The 20631-nt window shown below is 33.3% G+C and overlaps 1 protein-coding gene and 1 long non-coding RNA gene across 3 annotated transcripts in view; one reads left to right on the forward strand and one right to left on the reverse strand.

The window, feature by feature from the left end:
- The window catches only part of LOC101893041 (uncharacterized), a 523443-nt gene that overhangs the window by 461911 nt on the left and 40901 nt on the right, over positions 1–20631 (reverse strand). Inside the window, exon 2 of one of the 2 annotated variants that reach the window (XM_059127352.1) lies at positions 19407–19897. The exons of the other annotated variant lie outside the window; for it this stretch is intronic. Within the exon in view, the coding sequence (XP_058983335.1) occupies positions 19407–19497 (91 nt within the window). The 5' untranslated portion in view covers positions 19498–19897. The remainder of the gene's footprint in view (positions 1–19406; positions 19898–20631) is intronic. 2 annotated transcript variants of the gene reach the window in all.
- LOC131804453 (uncharacterized) lies at positions 3733–11307 on the forward strand. The gene is made up of 2 exons (XR_009343144.1): positions 3733–4888; positions 9563–11307. It is a non-coding gene; the product is annotated as an uncharacterized LOC131804453 (long non-coding RNA).

Genomic DNA, 20631 nt, shown 5'->3' on the forward strand with positions numbered 1-20631 from the left:
GAAAAATACTAAGTACTAAATTTGATATTGAGTGAAGAGATAGGGCCAAAATCCTTAAATTTGACATTGAGGTCTCTATTGGTATCTGGAATTGAGTTATGGATATTGTTTGGAAATGTGTACTATAATTGCATGAAAAGTAGTAAATAGTACTAAATTTGGTATTGGGTGAAAGAATTTAGCTGAAATCCAGAAATTTGATATGGATGTCACTGTTGGGGTCAGAAGTTGAGAAAAGGAGCTGGTTTTATGTATGAGTACTATAATTATACTAGATTTGGTATTAGGGGAAACTACAGAGTTGAGATCTCGATATTTGATACTAAGGTCACTGTTGGCATCCTAGGTTGAGACATAGAGACTGTTTTGAAAATGGGTGATTAACGGTACGAAATTAACTAAATGCTACTAAATTTGGTATTGGGTGAAGGCATAGAGATGGAATTCTGAAATTTGGTATCGAGGTCACTGTTGGTGTCTTGGGTGGAGGGAACGATATGGTGTTGAACATATTTAGTGTAATTGGAAATCCTAAAATTTTACATTAAGGTGTTTAGGTGTCTAAGTTTGTGATATGGAAATTGTTTGAAAAATGTGTACTTTAACTGTACGAAAGAAATAAATGTTACTTAATTAGTATTAAGGGATAGAGTTGAAATCCCGCAATTTGATATGAATGTCACTGTTAGTGCCTGTAGTGGAAAGAAGGAGTTGGTTTTGGTAATACGTACTATAAACGTAGGAAAAATGCTAATTCTGAAATTTGGTATCGAGGTCACTGTTGGTGTATAGGGAGGATAGAAGGTGACTTTGATCAGTAAATTTGAGAGCTGAAATTTGATATGGAGTACACTATGGGTACATAGTTTGGAGTGAAAGTGGTGGATACTAAGAGTTGAATACTATAAACCTGAGAAAAGTACTAAATGGTACTAAATTCGCCGTTGACTGAATGAATAGAACTTGAATCCTGAAATTTGATATCGAACTGAACTATTTTACATTTTGAGAACTAAAAAGACCTAGAACAAACTGTTGGAACAAACCTATAATTTAAGATAATCGCTAACGAGGTAGCGGGCACTTTGCTTGTAAAGGATATTGTCACACAGGTACTCCTTTCATTATACCCTACACCACAAGGTGGTCAGGGTATTATGTCTTTGTGCATTTGTTTGTAACAGGTAAAAGGAAACGAGATAGACCCATAGTTCCTTTTGATGATCTGCATAGAATCACATTCTGAATCGATTTATGCATGTCCGTCCGTCTGTCTGTCCGTCCGTCCGTCCGTCCGTCTGTCTGTCCATGTATTTTTGTAAACAAAGTACAGTCCGCATTTATTGCTCTGTCCAGATGAAATTTTGCACAAATCATTTGTTTGGCCCAAGGACGAACCCTATTGAAATTGGAGATAATCGGTCAAAATTTAGATATAGCTCCCATATATATCTTCGTCCGATTTTCCTTTTATTGTGCACCAAACGTGAAATATCAGTCCAAATAGTATGAAATTTAGCACGTCCGATCAGATTGAACCTGAAAATAAGTATGCCAAATTTGATCGAAATCGGTTCAGATATAGCTATAGCTCCCATATATATTGTTCATCCGATTTGTTATTTTTGTCCTCCGCAACCGTAATATAAACTCTGTAACAACAATATTTAGAGAAATATATCAAATACAGCTCAGAAATACATTTGCTAAATTTTATCGAGATCGGTTCAGATATAGCTCCCTTATATAACTTCGTCCGATTTTCCTTTGATTGTGCACCAAACGTCTAATATTTGCTCAAATTGGATGAAATTTTGCACTTGAAAATTTGCGAATTGAGTCTAGAAGTTAGTATGTCAAATTTGGTGAAGATCGGTTCAGATATAGCTATATCTCCCATATAAACTGTTCATCCGATTTGTCATATTTGTTACCCACAGCCGTAATATGCACTCCGTAACAACGATATTCAGAGAAATATATCAAATACAGCTCAGAAATATCTTTGCGAAATTTTATCGAGATCGGTTCCGATTTGGATATAGCTCCCATATATATTTTTATCCGATTTCAAATTAATTGTGTACCAAATGGGCAATACAGGTCCGAATTTAAAAGATACAATGCTTCCGCATATATATTCCTTTGAACTTTAAATTATAATTTTAATTATAATTATATATAATTATAATTACAATTAATTAATTATTTATAATTATAATTAATTATAGCGTGTGTGTTTAATTCTCCCATTAAAACGTTTAAATGTCATGCGGAGCTCTACTAAATTAGCAAAGTGGTGTAGGGTATCATAAACTCGGCTCCGCCCGACTTTAAGACTTTCTTTACTGTTTTTTTTTTTTTTGCGAATTTCCGAAATATCGTGACTGTTGTCGAAGCTTCCGCCTCTAAATAAGAAATTGGCTTGAGTCTGCCATACTTTTATTAAATCGATATATCAATTCATTCTGTAAACATTACGCTTTCAAAAGTTTGGGCACGGCAGAGTTTTTCCCGGCCACCGAAAATTCACAAATCTTATATTATGTTTTCACAATAGAACATCCCATTAAATTTCCTTAATCTTACAGGAAATTTAGCTTACAAAACCCATTAACATACAAAAAAAATAATTTTATAGATATTTTTAAACAAAATATTTAGCTATATGCAATAGTGTTATTCATATAAGAGGCGTAATATCACATTTATTGTTGTAGGTCATTGAAATCTAAACAATTACACATTTTATGACATGTTAGCAAGTTCAGTGATCTCAAATCATAATAAACAATGTATACAGCTATATATATATATGAAATCTATTAAATGTGATTACATATATACACACATATGCATCCACACATGTGTATATGAATGGCTGTACCAATAAGAGGTGATAATAAATAAATAAATCAGAACGCAAACCAACACCCCTCGCATGAATTGACATTGAGACATGGGGATATTGCACAACATCAATTTTACAGCGTTGTGACGCGTCACATCATGGCCAATGGACAGAACTGGTCATTATTGGAAATGTCAACCACCATCCCAGATTCTGGCGTGTGAAAATATATGTAAATTCATATCTTTTGCAATGAATTCATGAATAGGAAAAATATTTTTGAGCAGAAAAATGAAAATATCAGAAATAAATGAGCCACAACAATGTGTGATGTGTTTTCGCCAATAAAAACCACATTTGATTTAACTTTTCGATGATGGTGGTGATGAGTCAGAAGCAGAACGACCATCAAAGAAACAAATGTTTTTATTTTCGATTTTTTTGCAAAAACAGCAATACAACAGCTACAACGACGAGAATGCTAAAATATGTTAACAATCCGGTAGATACTTTTTATAGACATGTCTTTTGTGTTCGACATTGTCTTGTTCTTAATTTGTTGTCTATTTCAAATTGAATTCAAGTGACGAGTTTCAAACAACGGTTTGGTATCTCCTCATCTCCTATCTGATGTTCATAGATCTGCGTACTTTTTGGACAGGTGATTCATTGCGTTAAATTTTGTACTCAATCCACATTTGATGAAACACGCTTGTTGAAGTTTTATTTGTAAACGCTTGAAAGTGTAAAGGGTAGTCAATACGGGTTGTTTGATATTTTACTGAACAACGACAGCACTTATGTGAACTTAAAAAATTTGTAAATCTCTTTTTGCATTTTGAAACGATATTTATTAATTTTATCTCAGACTTGCTGTTATAGTATCAACTACTAATTCCCCTCAACGATAGTGTCTCCCGTTATTCCCTTAATGAGAATCGTTCCACATTTTATTATTCCAAAGAATTGTTTACCAAAATATTAATATGCAAATCCAGCATTTTTATAAAATAAATTTCCAAAGAATAAATATTCATTAATACTTTATTTGTAAGAATTGTTTATTAAAATATTGATATGCAATTCAACATTTTATTCCAGACAAATTTCCAAAGAATTGTTTACTTAAATATTAATATTAGCCTAAAACTGTATTTTCTTTTCTGCTGCATTTCCGACAACGAAAATGCAGCAATAAACAGAATTTTAGTATATAAGCCAGTGAAAAATAAAGAAAGCAAGTTATAATTCCAAACCACACCAAACGTCTTTTTTTTAGTCAAAGTTTTTTCCGCAAATAAAAGTGGCGCAGTCGGTAGGATACCGCAAAGTCCTATCCAACGTATAAAAATAATAAAACAGATTTTATTGTGCGCGATAGAACTAGGATTTTAATCCTTAGTGCGGTATTCGAAATATCCTTTATAAGATTAAAGGATACACAAATTTTATGAAGGAAAAAAAATAAAAAGGATATTAAGAAATATCCCTGTGACTAAAAAAAAAATATTAGTGGAACCAGAAAGGATATAAAGATCTATCCTTTTGGTGAACATCCTTGTGTCAGAAGGAAACCTAGTGAAAAAAAAAAAGGATATTAAGAAATATCCCTGTGACTAAAAAAATATTAGTGGAACCAGAAAGGATATAAAGATCTATCCTTTTGGTGAACATCCTTGTGTCAGAAGGAAACCTAGTGAAAAAAAAAAAAGGATATTCCTTCAGTGGATTATAAACTTCAAAAAAACAACAACCATAATATAAAGACTGATTAAAACTATATTAAACAAAAAACAAGAAAAAATAACCAATACAACAACAAAACAAAATAAAATTTAAAATACGGGTCTAATACAAACAAACAACAACAAGGAGAAGTAATAAAACAACAGCAACTATTGGAGCAATATTGTAAAGAAATAACATTACCAACAAACCAATAAGGAACAGTTCATGCCGAGAACTGCACCGTGGAAGACCCTACTACTAAGAAGAAAGTAAACCTGCAATCCTTAGCACCAACAACCAAATTACAAAGTAAGACTATCTCTAGAAATCTATAATTAAGAATAACTTGTATATTTTATAAGAAAATATTTAACATACCTTTGTGAAAAATCGTGTAGGAAAATAATTCCCTACAAGCAATTGTTGAAATTTTTTTTTTCCTCTCCTCCCTCTTTCCCATTTCAATGAGCGATAGTGACTCATTATCAGAGTACCCATCAGACTTTGAATACATACCAAGAAACTCTAATAACGGGTCGACAGCATTAGAACTCGACTCAGGGATTGAATCGAATGATGGATACCTGACTGACGAAAGAACAGAACATTACATTCGTGACATAAGAAATAGCAGAAACAGACGCATTTTTAGAAAGAAACTCAGACAATATTTTAGACGTAGATAAACAAAAAAAAAAAAAAAAAAAAAAAAAAAAACTAAACAGGACTATAACCCAAAATATAAAGGAAAATTAATAACTAAAATGGCAGAACAGGCCGAAAATCAGATTAATAGACTAATCATAGACCCGCTAAAATACTTAAACAACTTACCAGAGTTCTATGGGGATTCAAAAAACTTACAGACTTTTACTACCCTCGTTGACCGAATTTACCCACACTTACGCACATACGACGAATTGTCCCAATTACTTTTCTCCGACATTATAAAGTCCAAACTCAAAGGAAAAGCTAGGCAGGCAATTGAGATAAACTGCCACGCGATTTCATGGACTGACATAAAAAACATGTTGCAAAACAATTTTGGGGACAGACGTTCTAGTGAAGAACTTTTCGACGAACTAAGGAGTGTGACTTTCAGGACGAACACACTAGACTTCTATAATGACGTAAAGGACAAATTGCACAGACTAAACAACAAACTGGTAGTTATACTAGGAGAAGGTGAAGCAACTAGGCAAAGTGCGATTAATAATAAACGCACCGCTTTAAACATTTTTAAAAGCAAAATTCCAGAGCCTATGAAATCCATCCTGCTCTGTAGGAACCCAGGAGACTTGGAACAGGCCATGGACATATTATTTCAAGCCGGCTACGCATACACCGGAAACAATGAAAATAGAGCACAGACCAATGCACAATCTAGTAAACGAAGAAATTACCAACAACCATTCGTAAACCAAGGAAGAAATTACCAACAACCATTCCCAAACCAAGGAAGAAATTACCAACAACCATTCCCAAACCAAGGAAGAAATTACCAACAACCATTCCCAAACCAAGGAAGAAATCACCAACCACCATTCGCAAATCAAGGAAGAAATCACCAACCACAATTCATAAACCAAGGAAGAAATTACCAACAACCATTCCCAAACCACGAAGGAAATTTCCAAAACCCTTTCCATGCAAACAGACAAAACACTAGAAATCAGCCTGAACCCATGGAAATAGGCACAGCCGAAAATTTTCGGGACAGAGCCTCGACAGGCAATTACCATATATAATGGTAAAAACCAAGTTAGGTCATTTGAGACTGATAGTGGATACTGGAGCCACTAATTCAATTATTAATCCAGGAATTTGTCATCCGAAATGGATACACCAAATAAAACCTCTTGTTATTAAAACTCTCCAACACCAAGTTACCATAACAGAAAAGGCAGTAATTCCAGCATTTCAAGAATTTAATATAACTAATAATGCGTTAGAGTTTTATGTTTTAAAATTTCACAATCACTATGATGGATTACTAGGCAACGATATACTTAAAACATACAATACTTGCATAAATTATAAAAACAATTCCATACAAATAAACGGACAGGACATGCCAATACTTTTTGACAATAAAAATAGCGAAAATAGAGAAGAAACAAATGACAAACCAATATTTTTTGAAGAACAATATAACAAAAATTTAAGTAAAATCATGCCCACGCAGAAGGTAGGCGATGATACCAAGGATATGAAGCAATATCATAGCTTGGAACAACAAATTAGGACACAACACCTTAATTCTGAAGAGAAAAGATGTCTCTTACAGCTAATAAAAAAATACTCTTCAATCTTCTTCCAAGAAAATACTCGATTGAGTTTTACCAACGTTATAAAGCATAAAATTCGGACAACAAACAATGTTCCAATAATTAGTAAATCCTATAGATATCCTTACATACATAAAAGAGAAGTCGAAGGGCAGATACAAGAAATGTTGCAAAATAATATAATAAGGCATAGCAATTCGCCTTATTCTGCCCCTATTTGGATTGTGCCAAAAAAAGCCGATGCAAGTGGGAAGAACAAATGGAGACTTGTCATTGATTACCGTAAATTAAACGAAGTTACAATCGATGATAAGTACCCCATACCTAACATTGACGAAATACTCGACAAACTGGGAAGATGCCAGTATTTTACAACACTTGACCTCGCAAAAGGATTTCATCAGATTGAAATCGAAGAGGAGGACATCCATAAAACTGCCTTCAGTGTAGAAGGAGGCCATTACGAGTTTTTACGAATGCCGTTTGGGCTAAAGACAGCCCCAGCGACATTCCAAAGGTTGATGAACTACGTCCTTAGAGACTATATCAACAAAATCTGTCTGGTTTATCTAGACGATGTGATAATATTTTCCACCTCACTGCAGGAACACATAAATTCATTAAAACTTGTTTTTAACCGTTTGCAAGAAGCCAACCTCAAGGTCCAATTGGACAAGTCGGAATTTTTAAAAAAGGAAACTGAATTCCTTGGCCATGTCGTGACATTAGAAGGTATAAAACCTAACCCAAAAAAAATCGAGTGCATAGTTAACTTCCCCATCCCCAAATCACCCAAACAAATTAAACAGTTCCTAGGGTTAACTGGTTATTATCGAAAATTTATAAAAGATTATTCGCTAATAGCTAAACCCATGACAAAGTGTCTTAAAAAGGATGCCAAAATAAACATATCCAATCCAGAATATCAGGAAAGCTTTAATACGCTAAGAAACTTACTAATACACGACCCAATCCTCGCTTACCCCGACTTTACTAAGAAATTCACCCTAACAACAGACGCTAGTAATTTTGCCCTTGGAGCGATACTATCTCAAGATAACCACCCGATTTGCTATGCTAGTCGTACCCTAAATGATCACGAGATCAATTACAGTACGATAGAAAAAGAACTTCTAGCAATTATTTGGGCCACAAAATACTTTCGCCCATACCTTTTCGGACGCAAGTTCATTATCGAGACAGATCATAAACCGCTAACATGGCTCTTTTCGATTAAAGAACCCAACTCAAAACTAGTCAGATGGAGGCTCAAGTTGTCAGAATTCGATTATGAGATTAAATACAAAAAGGGAACAAAAAACAGTAATGCAGATGCATTATCAAGGATCGAAAATAAAATTGTTGAGATCAATTCATTAGAAAACATCCAACCCATTCTTAAAGAAAGCGATTCACCTATAAATTTATTTAAAAACCAACTCATCGTAAAAAAAATTCATTCCGGATCAGCAAGGATAAAAACCGAAAACATCTTTCAGAATATTAGAAAAACTGTAACAATAAAAGAACTAGATAAAGAGTATGCAATTATGATTTTAAAAACCCACTGTCACCCAACACAAATAAATGCAGTTCTGATAGACAATGAATTTTACGACACTTTCAGAGACACTTGTAGGGAATTCTTTTCAAATAATAACGGATTCAAATTAATCAGGACTTTTAAGAAACTAGACGATATAGAAGACGAACTCCAACTAACAAACATAATTGAGGAAGAACATCTAAGCAAAAATCACAGAGGAATTCAGGTAGTGTTCGAGGAACTAAAAACAAAAATTTATAACCCCAAACTTAAATTAAGGATAACCCAGTTCATTAACAATTGCGAAATATGCACATTGGAAAAGTATGACAGAAGACCACCTAGACTACCTTACAAACTAACGGAAACACCCACAAAACCCAGAGAAATATTACACTTAGACGTTTTCTATACACTAGAGAAACAACTTTACTTAACTATAATTGACAAATTTTCAAAACACGCCACAGCATACAAAATTAATGGAAGATCATGGATAGAGTTTAAATCAAAATTAATGCAATATACCAGCACATTTGGAAGAATAGAAAAAATTGTTGTCGACAATGAGTTAGGATTTAAAGCCATTCCGATTCAAGAATATTTAAAGAAAGAGAACATTAATATACACTACACATCAAACAGTAACCATACATCCAACGCAGATATCGAACGACTTCACAATACATTGAACGAACACTTAAGATTACTACGACATGACGAACAATCCAAAGACGAAACGACAGAGGAAAAAATATCACGTATCATTGGATTTTATAATAATACTATTCATAGCACCACACAAATCAAACCTATAGACTTTATAAATGGCAAAGTACATGAGGATAAATATCCCGAAATACATGATCTAATATTAAAGAAGAAAAATAACTATATTAATAAACTTAACAAAAATAGAACCGATATAGTGATAGAGGAAGGTACAAACTATATAAGAGAAATTCGAGGGGGTAAAAATCATAGGAGGTACAGAAAGATAGAATCTAAGAAAGTCGATGAAGATCATATTGAAAACACAAAAACAGGGCATAAATATTACAAAGCACATATAAGACCTCAAAAGAAATATCAAGACAAGAATAACCCAAAAATTAAAGCAAAATCTAGATAATTACCATCCCCTTTCAGATGATTAACTGGATCATAATAATGGTTGCATTTACTACAGCAACCAAGGCCCAAACCCTCGACATACAAGACTTATCGAACAATAATGGTTACATACCGATAAAAACAGGAGAGACCAATACCGTAGAACACTACATAAAAGTACTGCACATAATAAACACTACAGAATTCGAACGAACTATGGAGATAATTAAAACCAACATTGACACCCTAAAGACATCCAGTAGCGAATCAAAAACATTAATCAGTACAATAAACAAGAACTTTATGCTACTAAAAGCGAAAATAGAAAATCTTAACCCACATTTTAGAAAGAAACGGGCACTCTTAAACATTATAGGAAAAGGCTTAAAAATGATTGCAGGTACAATGGACAGCGATGATGAAGAACAAATAACTGAAGCTCTCAAATCTCTACATTCGAACGAAGAAAACTTAACTAACAAAATGAACAAACTAACTTATATAAACAATGTCATGAACTCCCAAATCCAGAACATAACTAACCATATAAACTATCAGCAAAACATTATCGGGGACTACTTAGTCAAATTCAAGAATATTATAGGGAATAAAATTTCAACCATAGAGGACGAGATAACATTTATAGAACACATATACCAGATTAACAACGACATCTCACTCCTACGGCATCACGTAGACGACATAGGACAGATTATTTTCTCCGGGAAACTGGGAATAATTCCCACAGATATTCTCACCCACAGAACTCGATTTAATCACAAGCTTTGACAGCTATACCAATATAAAAGTAGCCATAGCACGTAATGAAGGGAACGTTATAATAATTCTCTCTATACCACAATATTCCCAAGATTCACTATCCAAAGTAACATTCGTACCCATTCCTGACAAAAATAATAAATCCATAATGGTTAATCATTCTGATGTTCTTATAGATTTAGAAAGAAATATTTATAGCACGTATATTAAAGATAACCTAAAAAGAAATCTTATAAAAATTAATGATAATTGTTTGAACAATATACTAAACTTTGAAGAAGCTAATTGCAAAACGCAAACATTAAATACACAAGAAATTAGCGAAATAATTCCAGGAGTATTAATCCTTAAACACTTTAACAGTACGATATCACATAATTGTAACAAAGATAAATTAAAAATTTCAGGAAATTACTTAATCAAATTCGAAAATTGTGAAGTAAACACGTTAAACAAAACCTTTACGAATTTTAAAATAAAAATACAAGACAAGTTTATCCTACCTAACCTTATAACAAAAATTAAAGATACCAGTAACACAACACTTGCAGACATAAAACTTGAAAATTTATATCTAAAACAAATAGAATACGAGGAAACACTGAAACAAGTACTATATACAGATAAAAACTCAAAAATAATTGGCTATAGTATAGATATTTTAATCGGTACATCAATATGTATCTTAATTATATTTATATATCTCTTTAAGAATAAACAAACCTATGTTCCAAATGTACAATTAAAAAACCAAACTATTATAAACAATCCGGCAAAGATAATATAATTTCGTCGGAGCCTCAAACTAAGGGTGGGGGTGTTATAGTATCAACTACTAATTCCCCTCAACGATAGTGTCTCCCGTTATTCCCTTAATGAGAATCGTTCCACATTTTATTATTCCAAAGAATTGTTTACCAAAATATTAATATGCAAATCCAGCATTTTTATAAAATAAATTTCCAAAGAATAAATATTCATTAATACTTTATTTGTAAGAATTGTTTATTAAAATATTGATATGCAATTCAACATTTTATTCCAGACAAATTTCCAAAGAATTGTTTACTTAAATATTAATATTAGCCTAAAACTGTATTTTCTTTTCTGCTGCATTTCCGACAACGAAAATGCAGCAATAAACAGAATTTTAGTATATAAGCCAGTGAAAAATAAAGAAAGCAAGTTATAATTCCAAACCACACCAAACGTCTTTTTTTTAGTCAAAGTTTTTTCCGCAAATAAAAGTACTTGCCAGTGCCCATTACTTCGTCACCGTAATGTCCACCATAAAATTTTAGATTTGTTCCAACAGTTCGTGTTAGGCTTTTTTTGGTTTTACATATTATTCAAGTTTTTTTCTTTTTCGGAAAGAATAAAAGAAAAATATTTGTCAAAAAGTCTTCAAAATCATACATTCAGAATGTTTCCGAGGAGGATATTAGTAAAACCGTTGCACAATGGAGCCACATCCAATTTTTCTGTTCAAAGCTATGTCAACGTCTCCATATTTTTACCCTAGTTGGATGCACACCTTAATATCTATTTTCAAAAATTTAACTCTATCCCTTCATCAAGCACCAAATTTAGTAATATTTAGTGCGCATATCCGAAACAATCTACATCTATCTATCCTAGACACCAAAATTTAGTACTTTTCGCACAATTATGGTACGCATTTGCAAGGCCACCACTAGATCTTAACAACAGAGGCCTCAACATCAAATTTGAGGATTCCAGCCCATCACTTCACCCAATACCATTGCTAGTTCCATCAAGTACTTTTCTTACAAATATAGTACGCATTTCTAAAACCATCTCCATATCTTAAGCACAGACACCAGCAGTGATATCTACAGGGTTGTCCATATTCGACGGACCCATTGGGCAACGCCATAACTTTTGACAGAGATGTCACATCGCTTAATGACATACCGCGTTTGAAGCGCAAGTCCAAGCAGATTTTTACCATGAACCAATAAACGCCACGCGAGCGCTATGAAATAGTTGAAATTTACATTCAACAGAAGAAGTCAATTGTAAAAACTCAACGTGCTTTTAAAACATAAAAAAATGTGAGAAGTGCGCCTTCTAAGAACACCATTAAGCGATTATACGAAAAATTTGCGACTGGCAAGGCTCTTTCTAATCCGAAGAGTCCATATAAAAGTCGACCAAGGCGATCGGTCGAGAATATCGCTGCCGTACGAGCCAGTGTTGAGAGGTCCCCAAGAACATCCCAAAAACGCCGTTCTCAGCAGTTGGGCATGGCTCGGTCCACTTTACAACGGATTATTCGCATTGATTTGCATTTTTTTCCCGTACAAAATTCAATTGACGCAAAGAATATTGCCTGCGGACAAGTCTCGTCGATTGGAATGGGCCCAAAAAAACATGGGTCCGTCGAATATGGGCAACCCTGTATATCAAATTTGGGTATTTAAGCTCTATTTCCTCACTCAGTACCACACATAGTACCATACAGTGCTTTTGGTACAATTATAATACACATTTCCATACACGCAATAACAAATTGTACCAAACGCATTCCCAACCCCAAATTTTGGCGGGCAGGGAGACCCCAATACCCACATTTTAAGTTTCCAGATCAATCCCCCACTCGAATCGGAAATGTACCAAATTTAGTACAGTTTTTTTCACTTGGTACACATTTTTAAAACCACATTCCTACATCAACTCCATTTCCAAGAATTGGTTCTCATAATTCAAAATGACGCCAAATTTAGTGCATTTTAATACTTTTGGAAAACGTGGTGTTAGGATTTCGAAAAACCCCTTAGGTTGTCTATTCTACACAACATACCAAATTTCAAGATTTTGCCATATAATTCCAAATGGTACCAAAGTTATTGCATTTTGTACACGTGTTGTACGAATTTCGAAAAACTCTTTAGTTTGTCTATCTTACACAACTTCAAAGACTCTTACTTCAAATTTCAGATTTCCAGTTCTATTCCTTCCCCTAATAGCAAAGTTAATATTATTTTATACTTTTGGTACATTTTAGTAGTAATAAAATGTGTTCCTAATAAAAAATGTTGAATTTCCAACTCTATGCTTTCCCAAAATAAGAAATATTATACAATTAAGTGATTTTTTAGTACGTGTTTCCAAAATCACCTCCAAAGTTCAATCCTATACACTTACAGTGGACTTCATGCTAAATTTTAGATTTCAAGAAATAAAGGTATCATTTAGTACCTTTCGTACGTTTGTTGAACGCATTTCCAAACTCAACTCCCACCCCAATACCAACATTTCAAATTATCAACTACAGTCACCTACAGTGGCATCTATATCAAATTTTAAGACTTCAGCTCTATTCCTTCACCCAATACCAAATTTAGTACTATTTTGTACTTTTCGTAGAGTTATTGTACACATCTCCAGGCTACATATGAAAAGCGACAATAAAATAAAATATCAGATTTCCAAAAATAGTACTATCTAGTACTTTTTGTGTACTTGAAGTACACATTTCCAAAACTACCTCTTAATCACAAATCTGCCACCAACAGAAACCCCACTACAAAATTTCAATATTTCAGCTTCATATATATATCCTGGACCAAGTTGTTGCGAATTTAGACCATTTAGTACAATTCGCATACTTAGAACACATTTCCAAAACATTTAGTTCTCATATTTCAAGGTTTGGCCATTATCCGTTCACATAATTCCAAATGGTACCAAATTTAGTGCAATTTAGTAATTTTGATAAACGTATTATCAGAATATCGAAAAAACCCTTAACTTGTCTATCCCACACCACATCATAGACCCTCACTCCAAATTTCAGATTTCCAGCTCTATTCCTTCACCCAATATCATATTCGTACACTTTTAGCATGTTTATTACTTTTCGTAGAAATATAGTACGCATTTCCAAAACCACCTCTATATCTTAGCCGCAGATACCAATAGTAACATATATATCAAATTTCAGATTTCATCTCTATTTCTTCACCCAATATCAAAATAAGTACCATTTAATACTTTTTGTACTATTATAGTACTCATTTCCCCAAAAACTACACATTAACAGCGACCCTAAAACAAAATTTTCGATTTCCAAATTGGACCGAATATGGTACTATTTAGTACTTCTCGTGCACTTAAAGTTCACATTTCCAAAACCACCCCTTTATCACACGCGTACCACCAGTAAATTTTAAGATTTTGCCACTACCAGTTCACGTAATTCCAAATGCTACCAAATTTGGTGCAGTTTTGTACTTTTGGAAAACGTATTTGTTAGAATTTCGAAAAACCCCTTAGTTTGTCTATCCTACACAACATCAACACTATCACACCAATTTTCAGATTTCCAGCTCTGATCTCTCACCCAATATCAAATTTACTACCACTTAGTAATTTTCATACAATTTTAGTACGCATTTCAAAAACCGCCTACTAATCCGTTTATCCAACGCAAATTTTTAAATTTTTAGTACATTTCGTACGAATTTCTAAAAGATAAGCCTTATCACACACACTGAGCTTCTGTCGCTTCGATTCTAGATTAGACAGTCAGTTATTTAGGTACTCTTTTACATATATAGATTGAATGTGAAAGTTTTTAATCTAATTACTATTCTACAAATTTGGGGTCAAAGTCTGGGGGATGGCAAATTCCATTTGGAGATGAAAGAACTTATTTAATGATGGGACTGATTCAGCGTGTTTTGAACTTCCGGGTTATAGCGTGATAAATTTGCTGCTTATAATGAAATCACCATGGAATTATAAACCCTCCAAATTTTCGATACTCCAATTTTGGTGTCCAGTTCATTCAATACATATCTTTGTTATCGTCTTCTGAACATGTTTGAAAAGGACAAAGCTTTGGCTTGTAAGTCGTTTAATACATCGTGCGGCAGCGCTTTAGGCATTTATTTAGTCCACTATTTCTATCAATCCATTTTAAAATCACTTTTTTTTTGCAAAAATCTCATCTGTGAGCGCTTGAGCTGTCACGTTGTAGTGTTATTACGTTTAAGTGTCAATTTTTGCATTCTTCGCTGTAACTAAATTTGATATGGAAAGTTGAACGTTCTTTTATTTTTTGCTATCCAACAACGAACTAAATAATATGATGTCAGAGTGTGAAACAAATTTAATCATTGATTGACTGTCAGTGTTGTGCATTTTCTGTTCTCAACAAGCCATGTCGACACACGAAACAGTTGTCAGTAACAATTGCAAATAATCGTTAAAACACATAACACATTGGATTGTTAGAAAAAAAAATTGCAGAAGTACCTAGCATTTTGAAGTTGATAGAAAAAAAATGAACCATCCAATGCGGATAATCGCAAATAGCTGTCATAAAAACAATCACCTCATCGTTTTCCGCATATAAAGTGATCAGAGGATAAACACATATCATGTTAACACCTATGTATTTTTGACATGTGACAGTAAAGAGAATTTTTGTTAAGGGCTATCAGGATTTGCATTGGTATTCCGCTATGACATATTAATTGATTTAAATGTAAAACAATAAAAAATTTGATCATTTTCTTTCGAGTTGAGCTATTTATTTATGTAATTTATATTTAATTTTATATAGATATTTATTCATACATATTTATATAAATATTTTATTATCGATTCTACATGACTTTAACAAGAAAATCGGACGTGAAATTTCGTTCGATTATTAAAAGACTTTTTTTATTAATCCTTATCCTTATGACTTTCCTTATGGGAAAGATTGTTACACCAACAATTATTTTAAAAAAGGTAAATAATTATCTCAAAACACACACTTTTTAAAGTCATGTCATTGCTTGAATACATGTTGAGATAAAAAAACTGCAACAAAGTCAAAGGACATAATCTTTACATTATTTTTTAAATTGTATTAAACGAAAGCAAAAAATTTCGGAAATAGCATCAAATTTTAGAATAAATTTAGATTTGTTCGTATTGGTCACCTTTGGCACGAATTATGACCTTCAAACGGCCAATGAAACCGTCACACGCAGTATTTTGGTCCAATCCCCCCGAAAAGCTTGCTTGAGGTGATCGACACTTTGGTATTTTTTTAGTGCCAACCTTGCTTTCTAAAATACTCCAGACACAATAGAACAACGGATTGGTATTCCGAGATTTGGGGGCCATTGTGCGCTGGAAATGAAGCGAGAAACCTCATTTTGGTTGGATTATGGTAAATGTTTGGCCTTTTCAGTACTCAAAAAAAAAAAATTGGTTCAGTTTGACACATTTTTTAAAGAAAACTTAAGTGTACCAAATATCCAGACTCTCAAGGGTTTATTCAAAAAAAAAAAAAAAATTGAAAATGTTTAACTTTTATACCAAAATATCTTCAAAATCTTTAATATGAAGTTAACTGAGGAATATATTAATAAAAATATTGCAGAATGAACCCACATCCAATTTTTCTATTCAAAACTATTACAACGTCTTCATATGTTAACCCTAGAAACGAAGAGTGACCTTAATAACCCAATATTTCAACTATATACCTTTACCCAATACCAAAGTTAGTAACATTTTGTAGGCATATCCAAAAAATCTGCATCTCACCGTCCTAGAAACTAATCCAAAATTAGTAAAATTGTGTACTTTTCAAGCATTTATAGTACGCATTTCCGAACAGAGACCTCAATATCAAATCTGCGGATTCCAGTCATATACCTTCACCCAACACCAAATTTATTACTATTTAGCACTTTTCGTACAATTATGATGCACATTTCTAAAACCACCTTCACATCTCAACTCCAGATACCAATAGAGATCCCAAAATCAAATTTGAGGATTTCAGTCCTATCCCTTCACCCAATAACAAATTTAGTATCATTCAGCACATTTCGTTCACATATGGGACGCATTTCAAAGCCACCGCCATATCTCAAACACATATACCATCAGTAATCCAAATATCAAAATTCGGATTTGCATCTCTTTTCCCTTACCCAATACCAAATTTAGTTATATTTAGTAGTTTTCGTACATGGTACAGTTTCCCAAAACCACCCGAATAACTCAATTGCGGATACCAAAAGTAAGTCAATACAAAATTTAGTACCATATAGTACTTTTTGTACAAATATAGGACGCATTTCCAAAACACCGCCAAATCTCAAACGCAGATACCATAAGTAATCTATGTGCCAAATTTCAGAATTGCTTTTCCATTCCAAATTTAGTACCATTTAGTATTTTCCGTACAAATATAGGACTTATTTTCAAACCAGCCCCAGTTTCAAGCACCGATCCATCAGTAATCTAAATATCAAATTTCAGAGTTTTATCTGGATCCCTTCACAGAATACCAAATACATTTTCGAACCTACCTTCATATTTCAAGGCTACACAGATGGATCCAAATGCCAAATTTCAGATTTTAAGCACTATCTGTTCACTCAATACCAAATTATACCAAATAAAGTACTATTTAGCACTTTTCGTGTTCTTATAGTACATATATTTTTTCTTTTATCCCAAACCTTTTACCTTTTTATCCCAAATCGACCACAAACAAGGGCTCCAACACAAAGCTTCATCCGTACACCCTAAACCAAAATGTTCCATACGTACCTTTATGGACATATTGTACACTTAGCACACATTTTCCAAACAACCTTCACAATTTTTAGTTCTATCCGTTAACATAATATCAAATGTTACAATTTTAGAAGTTAAGAAACATTTTATGTGTTTTCGTAACCTTAAAATTTGAATTTCCAAAAACCTTTTGCTACATCTATCCAGCACTCCATTAGTGACCCTCATTCCAAATTTCAGAAGTGCAACTTTTGTCCACTACAAAGTATTAAATTCGTAATATATTTGAGTACTTTTCGTATTTTTATGGTACGAATTTCCAGGCGAACATTCCCTAAGGCTTTAGTATTCTTATAATCGCTCGATAACGTGATACTGGTTGCGTATCCCGACGTCAAGGAAGTGGACGGAAGAAAACAGCAACATCAGCAGAAATGGTTCGAAAATAAAAACAAAGAAACCCGCGTCGCAGTGACCGAAAAAGGCTCGTGAGCTGAATATATCGCAATATTCTATTCGGCAAATATTGAAAAAATAAGCTCGGCGTATAGCCATTGAAATTCCAAAAAGTGCAAGAACTTACAACGCAACAGAAAGAAAATAAACTCAAAAGAGCGAAAGAGTTGCTTCGCTAGGCCGAAAGTGGTGAACTGCCGAGTTTGGGTTTCTCCAATGAGAAAACATTCGTTGCCCAACAGTTTCTAAACAAAAAAAAAAATGTTAGCTGGAAATGAGAACCATCGGTCGCCGGCCTCAAACCTCAAACGCCGGCCATGGTGATGGTGTGGGCCGCCATAACAGCCGATGGTCGCTCTCCGCTCGTATTAATCGAATTAAAATAAATGCCGAATATTATCGCGAAAATATTCTGAGAGGTGTATTAAAGCCTTGGGCACGCAAACATTTTGACCGCATACCTTGGACAATCCAACAGGACTCAGCACCATCGCACTCAGCATGTGCCACCCAAGAATGTTTACAAAATGAGGTTCCTCGCTCCATTTCCAGCTCACAATGGCCACCAAAATCTCCGGATACCAATCCGTTGGACTATTGTGTCTGAAATATTTTGGAAAGCAAGGTTGGCACTAAAGAATACCAAAGTGTCGATCACCTCAAGTAAGCGCTTCGCCGGAAATGGGCCAAAATACCGCAGAGCAACATTCGGGCAGCGTGTGACGGTTTCATTGGCCATAATTCGTGTCAAAGGTGACCAATTCGAACAAATCTAAACTTATTCTAAAATTTGATGCTACTTCCGACATTTTTTGCTTTCATTCAATAAAATTTAAAAAAAAATGTACAAATTATGGCATTTGACTTTGTTGCAGTTTTTTTATCTCACCCTGTATATGTATTTGGTATGTACTTTCTTTTGTTACCAATAAAAATCATGAGTGGTATTTATAATTGTGGTTCCCCTAACATCTGAATGAATAACTTTTTTCATAAATATATAAAATAAAAAATTTATTAATAATTTGTTTTTTTTTATTACCATACAGACCACCAGAACGATGATACATTAAAAAAAAGTACTTACATTTTATTAAAACAACACCACCATTGCCGCTATTCTGATGATGATGATGAGCAGTACCATCCAAGGCCGATTTGATCATTTGAAAAGCCATGTTGCTGACGTTGATTGAACTTTTTCGTTACAACGAAAACACACTTTATTTGAATTTATGATTTTTTTGTTATGATTTTTCAGTAAAATTTCTTATTCTTATTTGATTTGAAAAAAATCAGCAATCACACAGATATAATTAAGAAATTACATGTACACACACTTATAAAAAAAATCAATCATCCGGATATCCCGAAAAAAAACACTTAAAATAATTCGAAATATTGTCGTAGTAATGGTTTGGGGGGATCGCCTTTAAATTCGCCCAGCATTTGTGTTGACAAATGTTGTTAATTAAAGATTATGACATTCATATGTTTTCAGCGCGATTTTGGTTGTTGTGGTAATTTTATTGACATTTCATTATTAGCATTTGATGTAATAAAAATTATTTCAATGGGCTACAAAAAGGAATTTCTTTATTAAGTAAAAAATAAACATTTTCCAAAGCGGATGTCATTAAATGATATTCGCATGACGCCGTATCGAATAATTATAATCGATCATTTAATTATGTAACATAGATTCTATTTTTGATTTGTTATGATTTCTATTTTTATGACTTTTGTCAATTTGACTGCCAATCTGAAATATGCTTTTGTGGGTGGAAACGCGATATTCACGCAATTTGTAATATTATTAACAATATTCTCTTTTGGAGGGGCTGAAGAGAGCTTCACTTATTATTTGTACAAGACTTTTTTGTTTACACTACATTTTTGTTATTCCTCTTTATTGTTTGCAATCTTCTTTACGACTTGGTGAACACTTTGCTCTAATGGAATCAAATGAAAACGATATTCGCTAAATGGCCAGCCAATTTAAGAGTTTTTTTTTTTTTTTGTAATACTTTGGAATATTTTAATAATATTTCGTTTTGTTTATTTATTTTTGTAAATATTCAATATGATCGTCATCACTCGTCATTTTAACGTTTCGGTTCCCTAGGGGCAAAGTAGAAACGTGTGCCGATTGTTTGTATTGTTTTTAGTTTTTCTTCTTCTTTGTTTTGTACAATAGATGGATGGTAAATATCAAAAAATCATGAACATGTAAACAATATTCAGTGGATCAATACATTGTGTCAATAATGACAATAAACGATTTTTCACATTTGTAGGTGGTATGTGGAGAT

Source organism: Musca domestica, unplaced genomic scaffold (genome assembly GCF_030504385.1).
Source record: "Musca domestica strain aabys unplaced genomic scaffold, Musca_domestica.polishedcontigs.V.1.1 44, whole genome shotgun sequence".
NCBI classification, from domain to species: domain Eukaryota; kingdom Metazoa; phylum Arthropoda; class Insecta; order Diptera; family Muscidae; genus Musca; species Musca domestica.